Source organism: Somniosus microcephalus, chromosome 15 (genome assembly GCF_052327205.1).
Source record: "Somniosus microcephalus isolate GS21.2 chromosome 15, FLI_Smic_1.0, whole genome shotgun sequence".
NCBI classification, from domain to species: Eukaryota; Metazoa; Chordata; class Chondrichthyes; order Squaliformes; family Somniosidae; genus Somniosus; species Somniosus microcephalus.
This window is the reverse complement of record NC_141001.1, coordinates 46,548,907-46,576,520: the sequence shown is the minus strand read 5'-3', so window position 1 is coordinate 46,576,520 and position 27,614 is coordinate 46,548,907. Positions and strand designations below refer to the sequence as shown.

Sequence of the window (27,614 nt, the reverse complement as noted above, 5' to 3'; positions counted from 1 at the left end):
GGCAAATTAAGAAAGCTTCCTGCTAAACAGTTAGAGCCATCTACAAATTCATGACATGTACTCAACCTTCGAAGAAATCCAGACTAATAACAAACAGCACTGGAGAGGAGTGTTTTCTGGGCCTTCAGGAATCTCTGTTCTTAACTGTTAATACACTGCTACATGCCACGAAGCATACGAGAGCATGGGCCTTGCACTAAACATCCGTAAGACAAAGGTCCTCTACCAACCTGCCCCCGCTACACAGTGCTGCCCCCCGATTATCAAAGTCCACGACAAGGCCTTGGACAACGTGGACCACTTTCCATACCTCGGGAGCCTACTGTCAACAAGGACAGATGTCGACGACGAAGTCCAACACCGCCTTCAGTGTGCCAGTGCAGCCTTCGGTTGCCTGAGGAAGAGAGTGTTTGAAGACCAGGACCTCAAACCCGACACTAAGCTCATGGTCTACAGGGCAGCAGTGATACCTGCCCTGCTGTATGCCTCAGAGACATGGACCATGTACAGCAGGCACCTCAAAGCACTGGAGAGGTACCACCAACGCTGCCTCCGCAAGATCCTGCAAATCCATTGGCAGGATAGGCGCACCAACGTCAGTGTTCTTGCTCAGGCCAACATCCCCAGCATCAAAGCTCTGACCACGCTCAATCAGCTCCGATGGATGGGTCATATTGTCCACATGCCCGATACGAGACTTCCAAAACAAGCGCTCTACTCGGAGCTCCGGCACGGCAAGAGAGCCCCAGGTGGGCAGAGGAAACGCTTCAAGGACACCCTCAAAGCCGCCTTGAAAAAGTGTAACAACCCCACCGACACCTTGGAATCCCTGGCCCAAGACCACACAAAGTGGAGGAGAAGCATCCGGGAAGGCGCCGAACACCTCGAGTCTCTTCGCCGGGAGCAAGTGGAAGCCAAGCGCAGGCAGCGCAAGGAGCGCACGTCAACCCAAGCACCCCACCCACCCGCCCCTTCAACCACTGTCTGCCCCACCTGTGACAGAGACTGTAGGTTCCGCATTGGACTAATCAGTCACCTGCAAGCTCATTTTTAATGTGGAAGCAAGTCATCCTCGGTTCCGAGGGACTGCCTAAGAAGAACATGCCACGCTCAAGTGTAGTCTACATTCAAATCTACACTGCACCAAGGGACTTCATTGATTTTTCCATTATGCAATGTACACCACTAATTGTTTTACATATAGTTTATAACTGTTGAATCCACATCTCATAGGCATATCTTTTAAAATCTGCTCAGCACATTTTCTCATCCAAAATATGTGGTAAAAGTACAATAAATGCATCAAAATGTTGTTATTTTTCAGATCCCTCGTTTGGACAGTTTCTGCTTTTTGTTCTCCCAGTTTTCTTCGCTCCTCGCCAGAAGGCACTGGCTTGTGCTGTAGTTTGGTTCCACAGCTGCCAATTGCCTTCTGGTAACTTGTGTACTTGCCCATTCCTCCTTGTGCTGAGCTTTTTCAGGGAGATTAATTGAGTTTTTTGTGGTTAGTTGAATTTTCTAAATTTAACCAGCTCAAGGGTCAAAAAAATAGGACTACACAACCACAAGATGGTAAAGATGCACAATTGGGCTAAATTTCAACAGGAGGACAAAAAAAATCAGAAATTTATACGGAAACGAGGAAGCACATTAAATGAATAGAAAAAGGAGGCAAGGAAAAGAATCACAGTTAAGGGTAATTGCACTTCTTTAGAATAGTTTGACTGTCAAAAGGGTTCTTATGATGAGCTTTCCCCTATAAGCAAATCTTCTTTAACTGCCAACGTTGTGAGAAAACTTATTTTCTATTCCTGAAACTATACATTCTGCAACACTAAGACAACAGGTGTACTTTAGGAATCCTCAAGGTAGAATTTGGGAATGGATAGGTAATTGGCACAAGGGTAGAAACCAACAGGTACTGGTTAGAGGAGTCATGTGGGGTGCGGGTAAGTATTGAGTGGGGTGTCCCAGGCCTCAGATTTTGGGACCACCACGGCTTCTAATTACATCAATTACTTCAATCAGAAACTCAATGCAAAGTAATCAAATTTGCAGACAATACCAAATTTAAAAAAGCCGTGTAATCAAAGGAGACAGCCCAGAAATGACAGAATGACATCAATAAAATATATGAGTGGGCCAAACAATGACAGATGAAATGTAATGCAAATAAATGTAATATACTGCACATAGGGAGGAACAATAAGTGACATGCATACTCTATATTGTGTTGAAATAGCAAAGGATGAAGTTGAAACCGATCTAGGAGTCTTAATAGACCTGACACTCAACATAATCAACCAATGCAGAGCAGCAACCAACACAGCCAATACAATGTTGAGAAGTAATCTTATAGAGTTAGATAAGACAGGTAATAGTATGGAAAAGGTTCAATTAAACTACGGGTGTAGGACAATGGGACAAAGGTTCAAATTAGTAAAAGGTAACTTTAGGACTGATATTAGGAAATTCTTCTTCACTCACAGAGTGATCAGCATTTGGAACAGACTCCCAGACAGAATAGTGGAGGTGAAAACCTTGGAATCATTTAGATGCAGCAGTTTGGGGAGTGGATTCAATATGATGGGCTGAATGGCCTTCCTCGTCCATAAGTATCTGTGATCTTGTGAAGGACCAAGGTCTATAGTGCAGGACACCACTATGGTTGAAAAGCATAGGAGAGAAGACAAGATAAATCAGGAAGGAGCAGTGACGTGAAGCCAAGCTCGAGTTTTAAAAGCCTGTAGATTGTAGGATGAAGGGAAGACTAGGGGAGGTGAGGTGTTCTACAATTTTACGGTCCTGGTCCTGGTCCTGGTCAAGAATGAGTTAGAGTCGGAAGCAATCTGATGAGTCTTGATTTCAACAAAGTGAGGAGGCAAGGAGGTGGAAGAGTGTGTACAATGTCATATTTGGATAAAACAAAAGCAGTTTATTTAGACAAATGAAAAGCAATTTAAAACAGAGTCCAGCCTACAGACCAGCCTTTTTCACAGTGCCGGAACCAATCTTAACAAATGGCCTATTCATCAGGCAACACATTGCACATAATTGAGCAATTTAAATTCAAATAACCACATAAGAGACCAGGATTATACTCAGTGTTACCCCACCAGCCCATACTCAGGGGGCCATATCCATCGAACTTCAGGCTATCAAAAGCAGGAGCATCGTCCCTGGTTGAAGCAGAAAGGCCCCAGTTTGAAACTAAATCTGGAATTATACTTTGTTCTCCCAGAACTCTATCATGTAGCTTGTCAATCCAACTGTAAAGATGGTTTTCACCCCTTCCGCCTGTGGCTTATTTTCCAGAAGTCCAAAGCCATAATGAAAGAAGAAGGGGTTGGGGAGTAAGATTCCATCACTCTTTGAGCCATCTCAGTGCCCAGAGCAATCAAATTCATTGACTTCCCGTATTAATCAATGGCTAGAAATATCCTCCAACTTTATCTTTAGATTGGCTGCACAGTCATTAATGAGCACAAGTCTACTCTACCTCCTCACCAAGACAGCCATGATTTAATCTGTATTCAACTCTATCCTCTTTTAATTCAGGTTAATATATACACGTGTACATTCTTCATTTTTCAAAAGTGTGACATTTACTACCTAGTTTGTAGACCCATTACAGCTGCAAACAGAAATCGAAGTCTAGATTATTGCCACGCAGACATTTGATAGAGCTAGTGGAGATTAAGGTCAGTGTCAAGGGAGAGCTGGGGCAGTACCAGCAACGGTCTGTGCCAATGGAGATCTACATCAATGTAAATTCAGATCTAGGCCACTGTAAATTGAACAGCAAATCAATGCAAACGCTAAGCTAACTTTAAGTTAATGCAAGCAGAGATGTAAATTTGTGCCAAACATCTGTCTAGGTCAGAACCACTGTAGACCTAAATCAATGCCAACATATCAAGGTCAGAAATAACAGAGATCTAGGACAGTGCAAATGAAGATGGAGAAATAAAGGTCTAAGGATACAAGCAGAGCTCCAGATCATTATAAATGGAGATATAGATTAGTGCCAGCAGAAATTGACATCAACTCAAATTCAGGTCTAGATTAATGCTATCGAGAAGCCATTTTGTTTTCAGCATACATATACTTTTGTGCTGGTAAATGGCTTGAGAGGTGTGACTAGAACTTCCCTTTCTCTCCACACAGATTATAAACTGGAAGGATTATGTACCTAAAATCCTTGGGCCAGAGGCTACAAAGCAGCACCTCCCTCCCTACAGTGGCTATGATGAAACAGTTGATCCCCGGATTTCTAATGTATTTGCCACAGCAGCGTTTCGTTTTGCTCACGTTACCATCCACCCAATACTGTTCCGACTGGATGAGAATTACAGAGAGAACCCTGCCTACCCCAGCATTTCTCTGCACAAGTCGTTCTTCTCTCCCTGGAGAATTATAGAAGAAGGTAAGAACAGTGCTGCCCATTTCAAGGCATGCACTATAACAACAAGTTTATCTATCACCGGGCCAATACACTGAGAGGGAAATCCATTAACGTTAGGTTTATCACTTGCCCCTCCTCTTCATGCTGTTTGGTTCCACAGGTTCTGCCAGCTTTGTGGCTCTTTACTCAAACTACCATGTTTCATCTGTAAGCCTGCATAGAGAGTATCAATAGGCCAGGCTCAATCCTCTGCCCATCCAGAATTCAAATTATGCTTTCCAACAGGACTCATTAGATGGCAATCAGCATCAGCAAGATTGGCTGATTTTCCCCCTCCTTGACCCTGAGGCATTGAAGCTCATTATAACACCAATTTCAGCTAAGATCTGCCTATTCAGAATAGAACAGGGATTGAACCTGCGGCCTTCCTGGTCTGTATCGGGTGTTCTGTAAAATGGGAGGCCAATCCACTACCGCCTGCTTTCCGCCCAGCAGTAAAAGTGAAAATTCCTCTGTTTCAGCATCACTCATGTTCTCCCATATTCTAACCCAGGTTATTGTGTTGTACTGCAGGAGGAATTGACCCCATCATCCGAGGAGTTGTACTAAACTCTGCCAAGCTTCAAACACAAACACAGATGATGCCGGAAGAGCTGACGGAAAAGTTGTTTCAGCCTAAGGGATCCTTAGCGTTAGATCTGGCAGCACTGAACCTTCAGCGAGGGAGGGATCATGGGCTACCGAGTGAGTATCACCACACAAACAGGGTACATACACAGAGGGCAGGAACAAGGCCACCACTCGTCAATGACATTGCAAAGCAACATCAATGTTTATCTAGCATTCCAGTTTATTTTGGTATATTAGGTGCTGGGCTGTGTGATCCTACATGTCCAAAATTGATATCTTAGGCCATTGTAAATATAATAAAGGCGTGAGTTGGAAGTTCAAGCTTGGAGCTGCACCAGTCGTTAAGATGATCTGTATCTATATCTGGGATCAATGTGCAGTTAATTAAATTATATTTGTTTCCCCTCCCCTTTAATTGTTTCCCCATTTCCTCCTCTTCTCTCCTAAACATTGTGCTAGGAACCAGAAGCCTTCTGGTACTTTGCTAAAGTGACCATTCTTCATGCATGGGCCTTGGGAAGGTATAGCGGAGGAATCATGGTGAAGCCTGATCCTGTTCTAGCCCAGCGCCCACATACATGTACTTTCCAGCAGTTGCTGGATCACAATCACAAGTGAAGTCCGACAGATTTTTTCCCCTTGTCCAGCTCAGGGACACGGGGCCAACTGTAGCCTCTCATGACAGCTCCAGTCGAGATGAGCTCATTTAATACAGACCAGGGATCAAACCTGAATACCAAGCATCTTGGTATAAACTGTTGTGGCAAAGGACCAACTATTTCAAAGGTCGCCGTTATTTGAAAAATATCAGCACGCTTGCCAAGCGTCCACCTTTTACAGAGACAGTCAATGTTTTAGATTCAGAGTCTGCTTATCCACATTTGCAGATTAAAAATCAGCAGAGAGTCAAATTTCTCATGCTCCACTGGGGTTCCCAGTGAGTGACCACAGCTCAGTTGTACTGCAGTATCATGCTTGAAGTGAAGGCTTGAGATTTTGTGTGGTAATGAGGTGTCATGCTACGGCTATAAAAACTGATCTGAGAAAAGTAGGGGCATTTCCTTCAACATGCAGAGACCAGAAAAGCTGTGTTAGCAACAAAAAAATCATCCTATATGTTATGTATTGTGTGTTCTCCTCCCACCTGTGGTGGCGCTGTCACAGCAGATACATGGTTGGATGTTCTCTTGGTTAAGTTTAGCTCTCGTTGTTCGGAAATCTCCAGAACATTCCTTTCCTTCCTGAATAAAGCACTTCATGTTTGAATCTCTGGTTTCTGAGTTCTAATTGTGTCTAGATAGAAAGGTACCGACACAATAAAGTGGTGACGAGGATCGGATGAATCTGCGTTGTGGGAACTTTCTTGTTTTCGACTACAAAACACTCGGAACAGAGATTGCAGCATCACATTAACGTTACGGGTGCAGTGAGTAAACAGAAATTTTAATTTGAAACGTGAGATGGCTACTATATTAGGAAACATCGGTGATTTTGATGAAAATGTGGAGCAATGGAGCACTTATACGGAACGTTTTGACTATTTTGTTTTGGAGAATGCGGTGGCAAACGAAAAGGTTGTGCCTACGTTTTTGAGTGTAATGGGGCCGAAGACATTCAATTTACTTCGCAGCCTTGTGCAGCCAGATAAGCCAGGAACTAAAACATATAAGCAACTAGTGGAAATTCTTGGAGCGCATTTTTCACCAAAACCTCTGGTTATTGCTGAGAGATTTAGATTTCATGAACGGAATCAAGAGGAGAGGGAATCAGTGATGATGTTTATTGCTGCTTTAAAAAGGTTGTCAGAACACTGTGAGTTCAAGGAGGTGTTGAATGACACCATTAGAGACAGACTTGTGTGTGGTCTGCAAAGTGCAGCCACACAGAAGCGCCTTCTTACTGAGGACAACCTTACTCTTGAAAAGGCCATTGAAGTTAGTGTCTCCATGGAGATGGCGGAAAAGGAGGCTCACCAGTTGAGTTCAACAGGGAGAGTTCACAAGGTGCCGTCTGAGCCTAAAGGTGCGCGGAACGGCACATGTTACCATTGTGGGAAAACGGGCCATCACGCTAATGACTGCTGGTGTACGGAGCTGGAATACCAAAATTGTGGCAAAAAAGGTCACATTGAACGCGCCTGTAGAGGTAATAAAAGAACAGACAGAGCTGGGAAGCATGAAAGCAAAATGTCTGTATTTGGACAAGAGCGGAAAAAGAGTGTTCATTCAGTACAGTATGATGGAGCAAGCAAAACAGAGGGGAGCGACACCTCTGAGTAGGAAGAGGTGCACATACTGACGGTTGGAGGTGGTTCAAATGGCTACTGGGTGTCACCACTGGTGGAGGGGCAATCAGTGCGGATGGAGGTGGACACAGGCACGGCTGTGTCCCTTGTTTCAGACACTGTCTACAACAAAATGCTAAAGCATCTTACCCTTCAGCCAACAAACATTGTGCTAAAGATGTATACCGGCGAACCTGTGGCCATGAGAGGCGCCATTGAGGTGACAGTTAAATTGAACGGACAGACTGCAAAACTGCCACTATATGTGGTAAAGGGAAATTACCCATCGCTACTGGGACGTGCGTGGCTAGAGAAAATCACGCTGGACTGGCCTGCAGTCCGCATGATGTCAAAAGGGGAGTCAGGTCTGACTGCAGTGTTAAACAAACATGCAGAACTCTTCAATGGGGAACTTGGGAGCATGAAAAAGATCAGCGTGAGACTGGACATTAAGCCTGACAGCAAGCCGAAGTTTCACAAAGCCCGACCTGTACCATATGCAATTAGGCCAAAAGTTGAGGCTAACTTGGAGGCCTTAGTCGAGAATGGAGTCCTGGAGCCTGTGAGCGTGAGCAAATGGGCCACACCCATTCTTCCTGTCCTGAAAAAGGATGGATCTGTTCGAATCTGCGGGGATTTTAAAGTGACTATTAACCCGATGCTGTCTGCGGAACAGTACCCTCTTCCCTTCATTGATGATCTTTTTACGGGCCTGGACGGAGGGCAAAGGTTCAGCAAAATAGACTTATGCCAGGCTTATCTACAAATGCATGTCGCTGACAAATCAAAGGAGCTGCTGACAATTGTGACACACAAGGGGCTATACAGGTACTGCCGCCTTCCGTTTGGAATTACGTCGGCCCCTGTTCTATTCCAAAGGGCAATGGATCAGATTTTGAGTGGACTGCCAGGAGTCCAGTGCTACCTGGACGACATCCTTGTCACTGGGACAAATGAGGAGGATCATCTTCTGATCTTGGATGCGACACTACAACGACTGAAAGAGTACGGACTCAGAGTTCGTAAAGACAAATGTGAATTCTTTCAATCTTCAGTTGAGTACCTGGGGCATGTGATTGACGCTACTGGCCTGCATAAGGGGCCGTCAAAGGTCAAGGTGATCGTGGAGGCCCCAGCACCCCAGAATGTGAGCCAGTTACGTTCATTTCTGGGGCTACTTAACTACTATGGGAAGTTTATTCCAGACTTAGCAACATTGCTGAAGCCGTTACATCAGTTGCTATGTCAAGGCAAAACATGGAAATGGACTGAACTGTGCAACGAAGCTTTTGCCCAAGCAAAGAAAGCATTGCTGAAATCGGAGGTCCTGACACACTTCGACCCAAAGCTGCCCGTGCAGCTAGCATGTGATGCGTCACCATATGGTGTGGGAGCAGTCATATCCCACATCATGCCTTCGGGTGAAGAAAAACCTATCGCCTTCGCATCACGCACCTTGAACAAGGCCGAGAGTAACTATGCGCAGATTGAGCACGAGGCCTTGGGAATCGTTTTTGGAATTTGAAAATTTCATCAGTACCTGTTTGGGAGAAGGTTCACACTCCTGACGGATCACCGTCCATTGACTTCAATCTTCGGGCCCCACACCGGAATTCCGTCTCTTGTTGCAAGCAGGATGCAAAGGTGGGCTTTACTGTTGTCAGGACGCACATACAACATCAAATATTGCAAATCAGACTTGGACGGCAACGCAGACGGTCTCTCAAGGCTACCCTTGCCTGTTACTCCCCCAGAGCCTTGTCAGATAGACATCTTCTACTTTAGACAAGTGGAGGGAGCACCTGTCACGGCAGTTCAGGTGCGAAGGTACACCCGCAACGATCCAGTCCTGTCTGAGGTAATGGATGATGTCATTCGAGGGAGAGCTATAGGAGATTCTCCTAGTTTGAAACCTTACGTTTCAGAAAGAAATGAGCTCTCCGTCCAGGCAGGTTATCTTCTTTGGGGACACCGTGTCATCATTCCGCCACTTCTGAGGGAACCTATACTGCAACAACTTCATACAGGCCACAGTGGGATAGTTCGGATGAAGGAAATGTCAAGAAGCTACTTCTGGTGGCCAGGTCTCGATGGAAATATTGAGGAGAAAGCCAAAACATGTTCCCCATGTCAAAGGGTCCGGAATGTTCCACAGCTGGCAACCCTACACCCCTGGGATTGACCTGCAGAAGTGTGGCAGCGAGTACATGTGGACTTCGCAGGTCCTTTCAAAGAGAAGATGTTTATGGTGGTTGTGGACGCTCGTAGCAAGTGGCCAGAGGTCGCTGTGATGAGGTCTACCACGGCAGAGAAAACAATTGAGAAACTTGGTGAGATGTTCATCCGTTATGGCTCACCGGAACAACTTGTAAGTGACAACGGTCCACAATTTGTATCACAGGAGTTTGCAACCTTCCTGCATGTGAATGGTGTCCAACACATCAGGTCTGCGCCCTATCATCCCTCTACTAACGGCCTGGCAGAAAGGTTCATGCAAACTTTGAAGCACGCCTTGAAGGCATCGCAAGGTCAGGGCTCAATCCACCAACGTCTGAACAGCTTCCTGTTGTCCTACAGGAATGAGCCGCATGCCACAACCAAAACTTCCCCCACTTCGCTCATGATGAAGAGGCATTTGCGGACAAGTTTTGACTTACTCAAACCTCCAAGGGCAGAACAGGTTGTCCATTGTCAACAACAAGCTCAAGTTGAAAAGAGAGAGAAAAGGGCCAAGGAGAGACGGTTTCACCCTGGAGAGCACATCCTAGCTCGAAACTACAACACTGGACCGAAATGGGTTCCTGTTACAGTGATCGCGCAGACGGGCCCTGTGTCTTACACGGTTGAGATTGCTGAGGACGTCGTCTGGAGAAGACACACAGATCAACTGTTGCTAGGAGCAGAGACAGCCACAGAGGCTCCAACGGCTGGTTGGCCTGAACTGTTTCCGGATGATACCGCAAACCCGCATCCTTTGCCACAGTGCTCTTCTCCAACACAGGAAGTTGTTAGATCAGTGGTTCAGTGGATAAATAATTACACGGATGCTGTACATAAGCAAATAACAGGTCTTTACTGGAGAAGGGTAATCTCTAGACTGGGGTACAGAGGCATGCGCACAGCTTATATACCGGTGTGGTTACTGTCGGTACTACAGTATACAGGAGCTGTAAAAAGTAGTTCTGACTTAAAGCACATACACTACAATTCCTCCCTTTTTAGATTAATAATACCCCCTTAATATTCAAATAACAATTACATTTTTACATGTACATTCAATAACAAAAGTCCATTTATAGATTCAGTCTTTGGGGTGGCTTCCTGACCCTTTTGGGATAGTGCCTTTCCGGAGGTTCTTGTTCTTGGTGCAGAGGCGATTCTGACCCCCTTTCATCGGGTAGTTCATCGGGTTCCACTGCTACTGGGTCTGAAGTAGATACTATCGGTATGTCGGGTTCATCCCCAGGTACTCGAGACATGGGGTTGACGCATTCCTGTGATGCTAAGATCTGATCGACGTGACGTCTCACAATGTTCTCCCCGACATCTACTGTGTACATTAATGGCCCCTGCCTTGTACATGTCGTTCCGGGTTGCCACTTCTCTGTTCGATAGTCCCGGGCCAAGACTGGCTGCCCTACATTGAAGCTCCTTGTCGGCTTCTCGTTGATGTGCTGGAATTGTTTGTCCTCAACATTTCTTCGCACATTCGGTCTGAGCAAGTCCAGACGAGATCTCAACCTTCAGTTAAAGAACATCATGGCCGGGATCTGGTTGGTAACTGCATGTGTCGCGTTTCGGTAGGCTAATAAGAAATTGTCCATCTTATGCTGTAGTGGAATTTCCCCGTCGCACATGGCCTTTATCGCCTTCTTAAAGGTTTGTACGAACCTCTCAGCCAATCCATTGGTGGCTGGATGATACGGGGCGGATGTGTAATGCCTTACCCCATTCCTTTTCATGAATTTTTGGAACTCGTCGGACACAAGCTGTGGTCCATTATCAGAGCAGATCTGCTCTGGCAAACCGTTTCTGGCAAATATGGTCCATAGGACTGCAATCATTTTCTCTGTAGTGGTTGAAGACATCTTTATCACCTCAGGCCACTTTGAATGAGCATCCACTGCTATTAAGAACATTGAGCCCATGAATGGACCAGCGAAATCAATGTGCACCCGTTGCCATGGAGAGGAGGGCCACTCCCATGGGTGTAGAGGGGCATGTGGTGGTGCATTTTGGACCTTCTGGCATCCTAAGCAGCTCTTAGTTAGGTCTTCAATTTGTAGATCGATTCCCGGCCACCACACATAAGCCCTAGCTAGGCTTTTCATTTTCACTCCCCCCAGATGACCTTCATGTAGCTCATTTAGCACTCTCTCCCTTAACTTGGGTGGAATCACCACTCTGGATCCACACATCACTGTCCCCTGGCATACTGACAGCTGTTCTCTTCTGGATGAGAATGCTGGCAACAGTGAGTTGCCATGTGTTGGCCATCCCCTCACCGTCAATTCATATACCCGTGACAGCGTCGGATCATTGCGAGTCTCCTTCTCTATATCCGCGTTTGTTACTGGCAATCGTTCAATTATCGACGAATAAAATATCTCGATAGGGTCCACTGCTGGTGCTTCCTCCACAGTAGGCAGTGGCAGACGCGATAGCCCATCAGCGTTCCCATGCTGTCTCGTGCCTTTATATTCTATTTCATATTGATTCGCCCCTAGAAACAGGGACCATCTTTGTAACCGTTGTGCAGTCATTACTGGCACGCCCTTCTTAGGATTAAAGATGGAGACAAGTGGTTGGTGGTCAGTCAGCAAGGTGAACTTCTGCCCATGCAGATAGTGGTTGAATTTTTTTACTCCCCATACTAGGCTGAGGGCCTCCCTGTCAATCTGGGCATAGTTGCACTCGGCTGAGGTTAGTGACCGAGACGCAAAGGCTACTGGCCTCTCCAACCCGTCTGGGAATTTGTGCGACAGCACCGCTCCAATACCATAGGGTGATGCATCACATGCCAAACGAATTGGTAGTGCTGGGTTGAAATGGGCCAACACCTCTTTTGATGTGATCAATTCTTTACACTTCTGGAAAGCTCATCTCCGTTCGTCATCCCACTTCCATGGTACCCCTGTTCACAGTAGGGTGTTCAGTGGGTGTAATACCGTGGACAAATTTGGTAAGAACTTATGGTAGTAGTTTACCAGCCCGAGGAACGACCTCAGTTGTGACACATTTTCCGGTGCTGGAGCCTTGACTACTGCCTCAATCTTGTCAGGGGACTTATGTAACCCCTCTTCATCGATGACGTGGCCGCAATACGAGATCTGTTTCTGGAAAAACTCGCACTTGTGGCGATTAGCTCGTAGCCCATACTCCTTTAATCTGGTGAGCACCTTCTCCAAGTTGGTGAGGTGATCACCGTCTTTTTCGCCCATGACCAAGATGTCGTCCAAATAACATTGGGTCCCTGGAATCCCTTGCAGGACCTGATCCATCGCCCTTTGCCAGATAGCCGGAGCCGAGGCTACTCCAAACACCAGCCGGTTGTACTGATAGAGACCTTTATGAGTGTTGATCGTAAGGTAATGTTTCGAAGCTTCTTCTACCTCCATTTGCAAGTACGCCTGGCTAGATCAATTTTGGTGAAGCGTTTACCACCAGACAGCGAGGCGAAAATATCCCCAATTCGTGGAAGCGGATATTGCATCGTGTGAAGGACTGGGTTCACTGTCACCTTAAAATCCCCACAGATGCGGACCTTCTTTGGTTCCCCAGGCGTATTACTCAACGACCTCTTCATTACAGGAACGATGGGTGTAGCCCACTTGCTCCAGTCCACTTTGGACAGTACTCCTGAACGTTCCAACCCTTCCTGCTCTGCTTCAACCGCTGGTCTGATCACATAAGGCACTGGTCTGGCCTTCAGAAACTTTGGGCTTGCATTATCCTCTATTTTAATTGTTGCTTTTATTCCTTTTAGTGTTCCTAGTCCCTCCTGGAACACTCCTTTTGCGTCAGTTAGCATTTTTGACAGTCGTCCAGGTGTGACGTCGTCATCCTTTTTGGCCTCCACCTTCAGTGCCTGTATGGAATGCCAATCTAAATGTATCTTCCGGATCCATTCACGTCCTAGCAGTGGTGGTCCTCCATTTGGCAATACATATATATCCATTTTAGGTATTTCCTGACCTTTATATGTCACTTTCACCCTTATTTTTCCTTTGGGGTAGACTTTTTGCCCCGTATAAGTCTTCAAGACAATCTCTGTAGCTTTCAAGGGTATGTGTGAAAATAGCCGCTTGTAGTCTCTTTGATTTATGACTGTTAGAGCTGACCCTGTGTCCAATTCCATTTCCACTTGGACTCCGTCTATCTTGAGTGTAACCCAGATAGTCTGGTGATCCTCCATTTCGGTTACATTATGTAGTTTCAGACAACCCAGCTCCTTGCTTCCGGAGTCTGTGTCACTTTTTTGTTCGTCTGAACCACTGTCCATCACCTGGTGTACCTTTTTGTACTTCTCCTGTGGAGATTTCTTACTGTTGGTTTTCTACCCAGACCTGCAGACTCTTGCTATGTGTCCTGCTTTCCCACACTGTCTGCACACTTGGTCCTTGAACCAACAATCTTTCTGGTCATGTGTTGTCCTGCCGCAGCGATAGCACTTCCCTGTTCCATAGGTCATTTCGTTGGTGCCATATTCTTGCGGTCTCCATTGTATCTCTGCAGCACCCCTTGCGGCTGCTTCGTGTGATACTGCCATACTGAAAGCTTTGTCCAGCGTAACGTCCTTTTCTGATAGAAGCCGTTTCTGGGTTCCTTCACTTTGTAGCCCAACACAAACTTGTCCCTTAACGTGTCTGCTAGTCCCGCTCCAAACTGGCAGTGTTTCGATAGCTTGCGCAGTTCCGTTAGGTACTCAGCATTGCTTTCGTCTTTGTGTTGGTTCCTTTTATGGAACTTAAATCGTTCTGCTATCAGCAGCGGTGTGGGATTTAAGTGGTCCTGTAGGATTTCTACTATGCTTTCAAAATTCTTGTTTACCGGCTTCTCTGGGGTTATTAGATTTCGCAGTAACCCATAAGTTTTTGCACCCATGGAATTTAACAGAACCAGTGCTTTATTAGCATCTGACACTTCATTCGCCCTGCAGTACACCTCAATACGTTCCACATATGTCGCCCAATCTTTGACTTCATTGTCGAACGTAGAGATACTGCCACTCTTCGGCATCCTTGGTTGTGCGTTAACTATCACCAATGGCGCCTCCCGCGCTTCCCCTTCTTCTCCGCTGGCACAAAATGGCATCTCTCCCGCTTTCCTACCTTCCCACGCTCGCCCGTCTTCTCCACTGCGGCTTCACAAAATGGCGTCTCCCGCGCTCTTCCTTCTTCTCCGCGGCTCAATGGCGCCTCCCGCGCTCTCCCTGCTTCTCCGCGGCTCAATGGCGTCTCCCGCGCTCTCCCTGCTCCTCCGCGGCTCAATGGCATTTCCCCTTGCTTCGCCCCGCGGACCCTGATCAGCCCGTGATCCCTGGCTGTGCTCTGCGCGTTCTTCCGTTGATATTTGTTGACGCCGCTCAGTCTAGAACCCGGCTGTTTCTTACCCTCTCTCTCTCCGGTTTGCAGTATTTTTCCTCGATGCCGCTCGGTGATCAACCCCCGGCTGCGCCCTGCTCTCTTCACCCTCTTCTTACCCCATCGACGCTGCTCGGCTCTCTCTCTCTCTGCCGTCGGTTGGCTCCAGCCGCCGCTGCTCGGGAAGGGTCTGCTCTCGACCTGTCGTCGGTCTCTTACTGCTCGTTGTGGCTGGGGAACCAAACCCGGCTCTCCACAGCCTCCCCAGCGAAGTTGGATCTCTGCCTGACTGCTGGGCGGTTGCTCGTGGTCGACGCCCGTGTTCCTGGACTCGACTATTTTTTTTTTTGTTTGTTTTTTTGTTTTATGTTGCAGGTAGATTCGCATCGACACTCGTCGCCATTGTTAGATCCGTGGTTCAGTGGATAAATAATTACACGGATGCTGTACATAAACAAATAACAGGTCTTTACTGGAGAAGGGTAATCTCTAGACTGGGGTACAGAGGCATGCGCACAGCTTATATACCGGTGTGGTTACTGCCGGTACTACAGTATACAGGAGCTGTAAAAAGTAGTTCTGACTTAAAGCACATACACTACAGAAGTCATAGAGACTGTTCCACCCGTGCAAATTCCTGACTTTCGACTGACACAGGCACCTTTTCTATCTAGACCTGTGTCAATGCCTACTGCTGTGGAAGCCAGCGATGACCGCCGGTATCCTGTCAGGGAGCGGCGGCCTCCAAGACGCTTGGATCTGTAGGCTTAGCGACTGACCCACAAGACTGGGGCAGAATAAACCCCAGGGTAAAGTCAGGGTTTGAGGCAGTCTACCTCTACCCTTGGTTAGTTGAGTGCATTGAAAGTAACTTACCTGTTGAGGAATAATGTGGACCTTTCATTTAAGAGGGGAGGAATATGTTATGTATTGTGTGTTCTCCTCCCACCTGTGGTGGCGCTGTCACAGCAGATAAATGGTTGGGTGTTCTCTTGGTTAAGTTTAGCTCTCTTTGTTCGGAACTCTCCAGAACTTTCCTTTCCTTCCTGAATAAAGCACTTCATGTTTGAATCTGTGGGTTCTGAGTTCTAATTGTGTCTAGGTAGAAAGGTACCGACACAGCACTATATATGTAGAAGAAAACACCCCAAGGGGCTTTACAGAGGCGTAATCAGAAATAACTGAACACTGAGTCAAAGAAGAAGATATTAGGATGGGTGATCAAAAATTTGGCCAAACAGGTGAGTTTTAAGGAGGGTCATACAGGAAGTGAGGGAGGTGATGAGGCAGAAGGGTTTAGTAAAGAGAATTCCACGGTATGGGCCATTGGCGGCTGAAAGCACAGCCACCAGTAGTGGGGGAAGGGAGGGTGCGATGCAGAAAAGGCCAGTCGGAGGAACAGTGTGTTCGGGGGAAGCTTGATTAGGGTCCTCTGGTGGTAAACGGACAGGACTCCAGCTGGCATTAAACTCCGCTGCTGCTCCCCCTCAATGCATCATGGGTCAGGGCCACTGGAAAATTACAATGATATGTTTATCACAGAACCTGCAAAAACCACACCACTCCAGAAGCATCCCTCTGCTCAGTGATTCACCCCTCACTGTCCCTTGTGGTTCCTACCTGATGATGCTGCTTTGCTCTGTGCATCATATTCTACTACACACTGTGGGCAGAATTTCTTTATTATTTTCCTCTTCCTATGGAGAAGTGCCTGGTCTCCACTTGGCAATGACCCACATTGGAGTGATTTAAGTTAGGGGCTCACTGTGTGGGAGTCACAGGCAGAGGTCTATGTCCCATCACTCAGTGGTCTCAATTTGTATTAATAGATTGGAGAATGATCCTCAAGTAGTGCATTGGTTGGGATTGCAGCCCTCAACAGAAAGATAAAGTTTAACAGTGGTTTAATGTATGATTGTTTCTCTCAACACCCAAAGCTCCTTGCTTATTTGTTTACTCAGCTCTGACGTCAATTACTAATTTTCCATTGTTTCTAAATCCAACATGGCTGCCAAAGCAGAAGCCAATATCACCACTTTTACCACTTAACCTTTTTGGAGTTTTGGCCATTTACCATCTGGAGTGGCAGGTTGGGGGCAGGGTTGGTCTCGTGCTTTTAGCAGGAACAAGCTGTTCCACACCGGGGAGGGAAGAAATCGAAAAGAGAGTCAGCCTCAGCTACTGTTATTCCTTGAGGCCATAAAGCAGCACCTCAAGTGGACGAGGCCATTAAAAAGCCAATGGAATACTAGGTTTTATAGCAAGAAGGATAGAATATAAAAATCAAAATGTAATGATGAATCTATTTAAAATCTTAGTAAGACCACAGTTGGAGCACTATGTGCAGCTTTGGGCTATACATTTAGGAGGCTATAGAAGATACAGCACAGATTCAGTAGGGTTCTGCGTGGTATGAGGAAATACAAATATGAAGAAAAAAATTGGGGCTGTTTTTGTTAGAACAGGTGAGATTATGGAGTCATTTGATAGATGAGTTTAAAATCTTGAAGGGATGGGACAGAGTAGATATCAACAGAATGTTTCCAAATATTGAGCGGTCTAGAACGAAGGGACATAGAGACAAGATTAAATGTATGAAATCTAGGACAAAGAGCAGGGGAAGCCTTTTTTTTTTACACAGAGTGTTGTGAGGTTGTGGAATGCCATACCAGAGTTAGTAATTGAACGAGAGACAACATTTAAGAATAGGTTAGATAGATGGCTGAAGAAAAAGAGAATAAAGGGATGCAGGAACAGGGTGGGGATTCAGACTATTGTTCACGTGGAGGATAAACACCAACACAGACTGGTTTGGTCAAACAGCCTGTTTCTGTTTTGTAATTTCTATGTAATTTTCCAGCAACCAGTTACAATAACATGTGTTACTTAGAGGACAATGTATAATCTGAACTGCTTACAAGGTAGTAACTCAGAGTGGTTGAGATTTATTCAATAGTTCTATTTTAATAGGGTTCTTTCTCTTGCTGTTTGGAAGCTGGGATAGCCCTGCCTCCTCATACCATTCCTTGCTGCCATTTGCTGGAGAGCAAGGGAAGAACAGCATTGGCTCACTCAACATTCCACTTCAGGGAAAATCGTGAATGAAGACTTGGAGTCACAATCTCCAAGGATGACTGGTGAAGGGGGTGTAAAATGGATAGCTTGAGAATAGGCTGTCTAACCATCCTTCAAGCAAGAAGTGCAAGGGACTTACATGGGATAGAAAATTATCTTACAATGGGTGAAACAATAATAATGCCAAAGCCTAATAATATGTGTTGTTGTGTGCCTGTAGACCCAGTCTCAAGACGGGTGATCAATTTACAGGACCATCCTCCCTTCCCCCACTGTATTGCACAGGTTAACATAACTCTCACTGCTAGCTGCATGGATACATTCTCACGTGGTGACAGGACTCCCCCTATTATGTCCGTGTGTAATTGAGACGCGGACTGCAGGAGCTGGTTACAACAGGTGTTTACTGAGTGGAGACAAAACTGGAACTACTATGCAAAGTTACTGCACAGGCTTATATACAGGGGTGGTCACTACTGGTACTGCAGTATACAGGGGCTGCAGAATATAGTTCCTTCTGCAAAGTACATACACTACAATTCCTCCCCTTTTAGCTAAACAGTACATAACATTCGATTAATAATTAAATAACATATTTACAATTACAGTTGCTAGATACATTAGCTGAAGTTAAGCAATTATAAGTTCAGTCTTTGAGGAGGCTTCCTGATTCTGTCTGGATAACGCCTCTTTGGGGTATCAGGTTCTTCTGGCAAAGTTGATTCGGGATCAACGTCGTTGTTTGGTTCGTCTGCTTCCAATATCACCGATTCTGAGGTAGATGCAATTGGTACTTCGGTTTCATCACCAGGTGTATCGGATCGTGGTGTGGAATTGACGTTTTCCAGTGACTCTAGAATCTGGTCAGCATGGCATCTTACAATGCTCTCTCCAACATCCACGGTATACATTAGGGGTCCTTGCCGTGTGCAGCTCGTTCCTGGCTGCCATTTCTCTGTGCGGTAGTCCCGGGCCAAAACTGGTTGACCTATCTTAAAACTCCTGGTCGGCCTTTCATTCATATTCTGAAACTGCCTGTTCTCCACATCTCTTCTGATGTTTGGCTTAACCAAATCCAAGCGGCATCGTAGTCTTCAATTGAAGAACATCATGGCTGGAGTTTGGTTGGTAACCGCATGTGTCGCATTTCGGTAGGCAAACAAGAAGTTATCCACCTTGTGTTGTAGGGGTATGTCTTCATTACACATTGCCTTGATAGCCTTCTTGAATGTTTGAACGAACCTCTCAGCCAATACATTGGTGGCTGGATGATATGGGGCGGATGTGTAATGCTTAACACCATTGTTCTTTAAGAACCTCCGGAACTCTTCAGACACAAACTGTGGTCCATTGTCGGAGCAAATCTGTTCAGGCAGCCCATTTCTGGCGAATGTGGTTCGTAAGACTGTGATAGTTTTTTCTGTGGTGGTTGAGGACATTTTTATTACCTCTGGCCACTTTGAATGTGCATCCACCGCAATTAAAAACATCGAGTCCATAAATGGACCAGCAAAATCAATGTGCACCCTTTGCCATGGAGATGAGGGCCACTCCCATGGATGTAGAGGGGCTTGTGGTGGGGCGTTTTGGACCTTCTGGCATCCTGTACAGCTCTTGGTCATCTCTTCGATTTCTCTATCGATTCCCGGCCACCACACAAACGCTCTGGCTAAGTTCTTCATTTTTACCCCTCCCAGATGACCCTCATGAAGCTCATTGAGCACTCTATCCTTCAATTTGGGTGGAATTACTACTCTGGATCCACACATCAAGGTTCCTTGGCACACTGACAGCTGTTCTCTTCTTGGCGAGAATGCTGGCAACAGTGGTTCGCCATGTGCTGGCCATCCCTTCACCGTTAAATCATAGACCCTGGAGAGTGTCGGGTCATTTCGTGTTTCCTTTTCTATGTTTGCATTCGTCACAGGTAGACATTCGACTATGGTCGAGTGGAATATCTCCACAGGATCCACTGCAGGTGCTTCTTCCACCATCGGCAACGGTAGGCGCGACAATCCATCAGCATTCCCATGCTGTTTAGTTCCTTTGTACTCGATGTCATATTGGTGTGCCCCTAGGAAAAGGGACCACCTTTGTAGCCGTTGTGCTGTCATTATCGGGACGCCCTTCTGAGGGTTGAAAATGGAGACAAGAGGTTGATGATCAGTTGGTAGAGTAAATTTCTGACCGTGCAGGTAGTGATTGAACTTCTTCACCCCCCCCCCCACACCAGGCTGAGGGCCTCTCTGTCAATCTGGGTGTAGTTACGCTCGGCTGAAGTTAACGAGCGTGACGCAAAAGCTATCGGCCTCTCTGAACCATCAAGGAGTTTATGTGACAGTACCGCTCCAATGCCGTAGGGAGACGCATCACACGCCAGTCTTATCGGTAGTGATGGGTTGTAGTGAGCCAATACTTCTCTTGAAGTGATTAGGTCTTTACTCTTCTGAAAGGCCCGCTTACATTCATCGCTCCATTTCCAAGCTACTCCAGTTTGTAGTAGGGCGTTCAGTGGGTGCAGAATTGTGGACAAACTCGGCAAAAACTTATGGTAGTAATTCACCAATCCTAGGAATGACCTCAGTTGCGACACATTTTCAGGCACTGGAGCCTTAACTACCGCTTCAATTTTGTCAGGGGACTTATGTAACCCCTCTTCATCAATCACGTGGCCACAATACGATATCTGTTTCTTAAAAAACTCGCACTTGGGGCGATTGGCTCGTAGCCTGTGTTCTCTTAGTCTAGTGAGCACCTGCTCTAGGTTGGCAAGGTGTTCACTGTCATTTTCACCTGTCACTAGGATGTCGTCCAAGTAACACTGGGTCCCCGGAATCCCTTGCAGGACTTGTTCCATCGCTCTTTGCCATATCGCTGGAGCTGATGCTACTCCGAATACCAGTCGATTATACTGGTAAAGACCTTTGTGAGTGTTTATCGTGAGATACTTCCTAGAGGATTCTTCAACCGCCATCTGCAAATATGCTTGTGCTAGGTCAATTTTTGTTAAACGCTTCCCTCCAGATAGTGAGGCGAAAATATCTTCTATCCTCGGAAGAGGATACTGTACTGTGTGAAGGACTGGGTTCACCGTCACCTTGAAGTCCCCACAGATGCGCACCTTCCTTGGCTCCTCAGACTTATTGTTTAACGTTTTTTTCATGACAGGAACGATGGGTGTCGCCCACTCGCTCCAGTCTACCTTAGATAACACGCCTGCATTCTCCAGTTTCTCCAGCTCTGCCTCGACAGCTGGGCGAATTACATACGGTACCGGTCTTGCTTTGAAAAACTTGGGGATTGCATTCTCTTCTATTTTTATCGAGGCGGTTACGCCTTTAAGAATTCCCAGTTCTTGATGAAATACCTCTTTAGCGTTAGCTAAGATTTTTGACAATCGCCCAGGTGTGACGTTGTCATCCTTTTTACCAGCCACAGTCAGTGCCTGAATGGAGTGCCAGTCTAAACTTATCTTGCTGATCCATTCACGTCCCAATAACGGTGGTCCACCATCTTGCAGTATGTACAGATACAATTTCTGTATTTCTTTGCTGTTGTATTCGACAGGCACCCTTATTTTCCCTCTGGGGTATACTTTCTGCCCCATATACGTCTTCAAGACAATGGATGTCTCTTTCAAGGGTATGTGTGAGAATAGCCGCTTGTAGTCTCGTCGATTCATGACGGTCAGGGCTGATCCTGTATCCAATTCCATTTTGACTTGGGACCCTGCTATCATGAGGGTGACCCAAATGGTTTGGTGATCCTCTTTCGCGATTACGTTGTGAAGTTTGAGACAGCTTAGTCTCTTGTTCCCGGATTCACTATCGCTCTTCTGGTCTTCGGAACTACTGTCCGTCATCTTTTGTACTTTCCTGTACTGTTCCTTAGTAGCCTTTTTGTTGTCGTTAGTCTTCTTTCCAGACCTGCAAACTCGTGCAATGTGTCCCATCTTTCCGCATTGCCTGCATATTTTGTCCTTGGACCAGCAGTCCTTCTGGTCATGGGTTGTTCTGCCGCAGTGATAACATTTTTCAAATCCCCGTGTCATTTCATGGGTGCCATATTCCTGTGGCTTTTGCTGTATTTCCGCAGCTCCCCTTGCTGCTGCTTCGTACGATACTGCCAAGCTGAAAGCCTTATCCAGCGTCAGCTCTTTCTCTGAGAGTAACCTCTTCTGGGTTCCTTCACTCAGGAGTCCACAGACAAATTTGTCCCGTAGAGTGTCTGTCAGTCCTGCTCCGAACTGGCAGTGCTTTGATAGCTTGCGTAGTTCCGTAAGGTAATCAGCATTGCTCTCATCTTTATGCTGATTTCTCCTGTGGAATTTAAATCTTTCTGCTATCAGCAGCGGTGTAGGATTTAGGTGTTCCTGTAGGATATCAACAATTTCGTTAAAACTCTTCGCCATCGGTTTGGCTGGAGTGATCAGGTTCCGCAATAGGCCGTACGTTCTTGCGCCCATTAAGTTTAGTAGTACCGATGCCTTTTTCTCATCGGCTACTTCGTTTGCCTTGCAATATACTTCGACTCTTTCCACATACGTGGTCCAGTCTTCTATTGCATTATCGAAGGCAGTGATATTGCCAGTCTTCGGCATCTTGGAAATCTAAGATGGCGCCTCCTGCGCTTTGCCTTCTTCCCCGATTTAACAAAATGGCGCCTCCCGCGCTTTGCCTTCTTCCCCGCTGGATTAAGATGGCGTCTCCCGCGCTTTCTGTCTTCTCCGCTGCTGCTAGCGCTGTTGCTGCCGTTTTTATGCCTTGATGGCGACGCCCTATGGTCTTCGCGCACTTCCCCCCCGCGCTGCTGCTAACGCCGCTCTCCGTGGTCCCCGTGACAAACTGCAGCTCCTCGCGGCTTTCTGCGCTTCTAATTTCTTTTATTTTCCCGTCGTCAGAGCAAACCCTACGGGACACTTTCCTCCCTCTTCTCGGGTCTGTACGCTGCCCGGCTTCGTAGCACCGGCCGCGCCCTGTGTGCTCCACCCTCTCTCTCTCTCTCCTCTTCCCGACAACGCTGCTCGGCCCCGTTGAAAAGCCACCCGATCGAGCTCTAGCCCGCCGCAGCCCAGGAAGGATCAGTGTACTACCTGCCACCAGCCCGATTAGCTGGAACACCATAGACAGGATAACCAAGCCCCGCTCTCGACAGCCTCTCCTGCAATCTTCAAATCCGATGAATCAGAGGCGGTTGCCCGCGGTCGACGCTCGTTTCTTCTGTTTGTTTTTTTTTTTTTCTTTCGTTCCTTCTTCCTTCTGGCCTCGACCTCTGACAACTTCGCTTCAGGGATGGATCCCCATGAGGTGGTGCAGACTGTAGGTAAGTTCAGATCTGCTCGTCGCCAGTATTATGTCCATGTGTAATTGAGACACGGACTGCAGGAGCTGGTTGCAACAGGTGTTTACTGAGTGGAGACAAAACTGGAACTACTATGCAAAGTTACTACACAGGCTTATATACAGGGGTGGTCACTACTGGTACTGCAGTATACAGGAGCTGCAGAATATAGTTCCTTCTGCAAAGTACATACACTACACCCCCCACAATCAAAATGGATGAAATAGTATGGAGCAGGCAATATAGAGACTCCAATTGCAGTTAGGGAGCTATCAGGCACTCTGGGATCCCTTCCTGGAGTTTACATTACATAAGCCCCACCTTCCAACACTCAAACTGTCAGCCATGAGAAGGATACCAAGTAGCACTAATAGACACAAGTCCCATGAGAAGCCCAACCGTTGCTCAGTACAGGATAGTGCTCTAGCTCAGTAGAATCACCCCATACCCCACAGTGCAACTAACAACCAAATAGCCCTTACCCTCAAGCATGCACCATCCCAACACATACAGCTAGGTACCAATGTATTCTTCCATTATCGTCATGCAAATTGTGAACTGACCTCACAAATTATAGAGGAGAAAGAAACAGAGTTAACATTTCAAGTCGATGACCCTTCGTCAGAACTCTGTTTCTCTCTCTACAGATGTTACCTGACCTGCTGAGTATTTCCAGCATTTTCTGTTTTTATTTCAGATTTCCAGCATCCGCAGTATTTTGCTTTTGTGTCATAAATTATAGATATCTACAGTGATTTCTAGAGCTATGCATATGACTGTAATTTCTTTTCAAAGAACAGTTTGAACATTCTTTCTTTCCTGTGTAGGTTACAGTGCCTGGAGACGGTTCTGTGGCCTGCAGGCAGCCAGGAATATCTCTGAATTAAAACAAATATTTAACAGCACGTACTTGGCCAAAAAGCTCATGTCAGTGTACAAGACACCCGACAACATAGATGTGTGGATCGGCGCAATAGCAGAGCCATTACTGCCCAGAGCTCGGGTCGGGGAACTCCTGGCCTGCCTTCTCGGAAGACAATTCCGAGTCCTAAGGGAGGGAGACAGGTATGTCCGGAAATTCCCAGCCATTGGCCATGATAGTCTACATCTGTATCCAGATGGTTTCGTTTTAAGGGGTCACAGACTCAATTTCAGTGCCCTGCACAGAGTTTTTTGTGCGTTTTGTGCTCATCGTTGTTTTTTGGCCTCACACACACACAGAAGAGTCCAAACCAAGCTACACACGTAGAGTTTCTGGTGCTTGATCCATGTGCACACACTCTCGCTATGGGGACACACCACACTTCCCTAAATCCAGAAAGTTAAGCCATAGGTTGGCAAGACCCAAGGTTTAGGGATCCCCAGGTATGTGCAGGAGTACTGCTAGAGTTTAACAAGCTAAAACTCTGCACAGCGCTTCTGTACATCCAACAAGAACTGTTAAGTCTGCGTGTTCTAGTTGTATTTAAGATTAATTACTGACACAGACTACAAGAATAACGTTTCAACAGGTCTTTACTAGTTGGAGGTCAGGGCTATACTAACAGCAATATCACTACACAGTACTTATATACCGGTGGTCACCACCGGTATTACGTATACAGCAGCCAGAGAAAGTAGTACATCTCTTAAGGTGGAACAGGCTTAAGTTCTCTTAAGGTGGAACAGGTTACATGCACCACAATCCTCCCTTTTTAGCTTAACAGTCATATCCCCATTTAACATAACATAATAACATATATACATATATAACTTCAGGTATAAACAGTTCAAAGGTTCAGTCTCTCAGGAGGCCTTCTGATTCGGGTTGGATAACGCCTTTCAGTGGTATCTGATTCTTGTTGCTGAGGTGACTCCTCTAGTTGGTTTCCTATGTATTGGACGTCATCATCAGGTACATTCCCTGCCGAGGTAGATGCTTCAGGTTCATTAACGTCTTCCACAGTTGTCTCTGTCGCAACCATGGGTTCGACCCTTGCTCTCGATTCTACCAGTTGATCCGCATGACACCATATCACATTGTTACCAATATCTACTGTGTACATCAGAGGTCCTTGTCTGGCCCGAATTGTTCCGGACTGCCATTTTTCATTTCCATAGTCCCTTGCCAACACTGGTTGTCCTACGTCGAAACTTCGAGTGGTCTTGTTATTAATATGCCGGAACTGTTTGTTTTCCACTTCCCTCCGCACATTTGGTTTTAACAAGTCCAACCTGGACCGCAACCTCCTGTTATAAAACATCATGGCAGGACTTTGGTTAGTTACTGCATGAGCGGCGTTTCGATATGCCATTAGGAAATTGTCCACCTTGTGTTGTAGCGGAATCTGATCAGCGTTCATGGCCTTTATTGCCTTTTTGAATGTTTGGACAAATCTCTCGGCCAACCCGTTTGTCGCCGGATGATATGGGGCAGAGGTATAATGTTTCACCCCATTCTTCTTTAAGAATTTTTGGAATTCTTCCGACACGAACTGTGGTCCGTTGTCCGAACATATCTGTTCTGGCAATCCGTTCCTTGCGAATATTGTTCTTAACACCGCAATTGTCTTTTCTGAAGTAGTGGTATTCATCTTGATCACTTCTGGCCATTTGGAATGTGCGTCCACCGCAATTAGGAACATGGAGTCCATGAATGGACCAGCAAAGTCAATATGTACGCGTTGCCATGGGGCTGAAGGCCATTCCCATGGGTGTAGCGGTGCGATCGGAGGTGCATTTTGCACTTTTTGGCACCCAGCGCAGCTTTTCGTCAACTCCTCTATCTGTTGATCAATACCCGGCCACCATACATAAGCCCTAGCAAGACTTTTCATCTTAACTCCCCCCAGATGACCTTCATGCAGTTCCTTTAGAACTCTTTCCCTTAACTTGGGAGGAATAATCACTCTTGTCCCGTACATCAAAGTACCATGGCAGACGGACAGCTGGTCTCGCCTTGCCGAGAATGCCGGTAACAGAGGATCACCATGTGTTGGCCATCCCTTCACTGTCACCTCGTAGACTCGGGACAGTGTCGGGTCGTTCCTGGTTTCTCTTTCAATACTTGCATTGGTGACTGGTAAACACTCGATGATGGTCGAATGAAATAACTCAACAGAGTCAACTTTCGTCGTCTCTTCTTCTTCAGGTAGTGGCAGGCGCGACAGCCCATCAGCATTGCCATGCTGCTTTGTACCTTTGAATTCTATTTGATATTGATGTGCCCCTAGGAAAAGGGACCATCTCTGGAGTCTCTGTGCTGTCATCACCGAAACACCCTTCTTAGGGTTAAAAATGGATACCAACGGCTGATGGTCTGTCAGAAGTGTGAATTTTTGGCCCTGCAGGTAATGATTAAACTTCTTCACTCCCCATACAAGGCTGAGAGCCTCCCTATCGATCTGCGCATAGTTGCGCTCAGCAGAGGTCAATGATCTGGATGCAAACGCGACTGGCCTTTCCGTGCCATTTGGCAACTTGTGTGAGAGTACTGCCCCAATACCATATGGAGAAGCATCACAAGCCAACCGAATAGGCAGTGTCGGGTTGAAGTGAGCCAACACTTCCTCTGAGGTGATCAATTCTTTGCTTTTGCAAAATGCCTTCTTACAGTTTTCGCTCCATTCCCATGGTACCCCCTTCTGTAAAAGAGCGCTCAGCGGGTGCAGTACCGTGGATAGATTCGGTAGAAACTTATGGTAATAGTTAATCAATCCTAGAAACGACCTCAACTGAGAGACATTATCCGGAGCGGGAGCCTTTACAACTGCCTCTATCTTGTCAGGAGACTTATGAAGCCCCTCCCGGTCAATGACATGACCACAGTACGAGGTCCGCTTCTGAAAGAACTCACATTTCTGCCGATTAACTCGAAGTCCATACTCTTTCAGTCTGTTGAGCACCAGTTCCAAGTTTGCGAGGTGTTCTTCATCACCATCTCCTGTAATCAGAATATCGTCCAGGTAACATTGTGTGCCTGGAATTCCCTGTAATACCTGCTCCATGGCCCTCTGCCAAATTGCTGGAGCCGATGCCACTCCAAAAACCAGCCTATTATACCGGTACAAACCTCTATGCGTGTTGATCGTGAGGTACTGGCGTGACTCTTCTTCAACCTCCATCTGCAAGTACGCCTGCGCCAGGTCTATCTTGGTGAAGTGTTTCCCGCCAGACAACGAAGCAAAAATATCCTCAATCCGCGGAAGCGGATACTGCACCGTGTGAAGCACCGGATTAACGGTGATCTTGAAATCTCCACAGATGCGAACCTTCCCTGGTTCTCCTGGCTTGTTGCTCGAAGGACGTTTCATAACGG

General features: G+C 46.5%; 1 protein-coding gene across 1 annotated transcript in view; it reads left to right on the top strand.

Moving 5' to 3' along the window:
• LOC147106703 (eosinophil peroxidase-like) overlaps positions 1-27,614 on the top strand; it is a 124,370-nt gene that overhangs the window by 57,918 nt on the left and 38,838 nt on the right. The window contains exons 10-12 of the mRNA XM_086008504.1: positions 4,168-4,426; positions 4,979-5,149; positions 24,145-24,382. Coding sequence (XP_085864630.1) covers positions 4,168-4,426; positions 4,979-5,149; positions 24,145-24,382 — 668 coding nt within the window. The remainder of the gene's footprint in view (positions 1-4,167; positions 4,427-4,978; positions 5,150-24,144; positions 24,383-27,614) is intronic.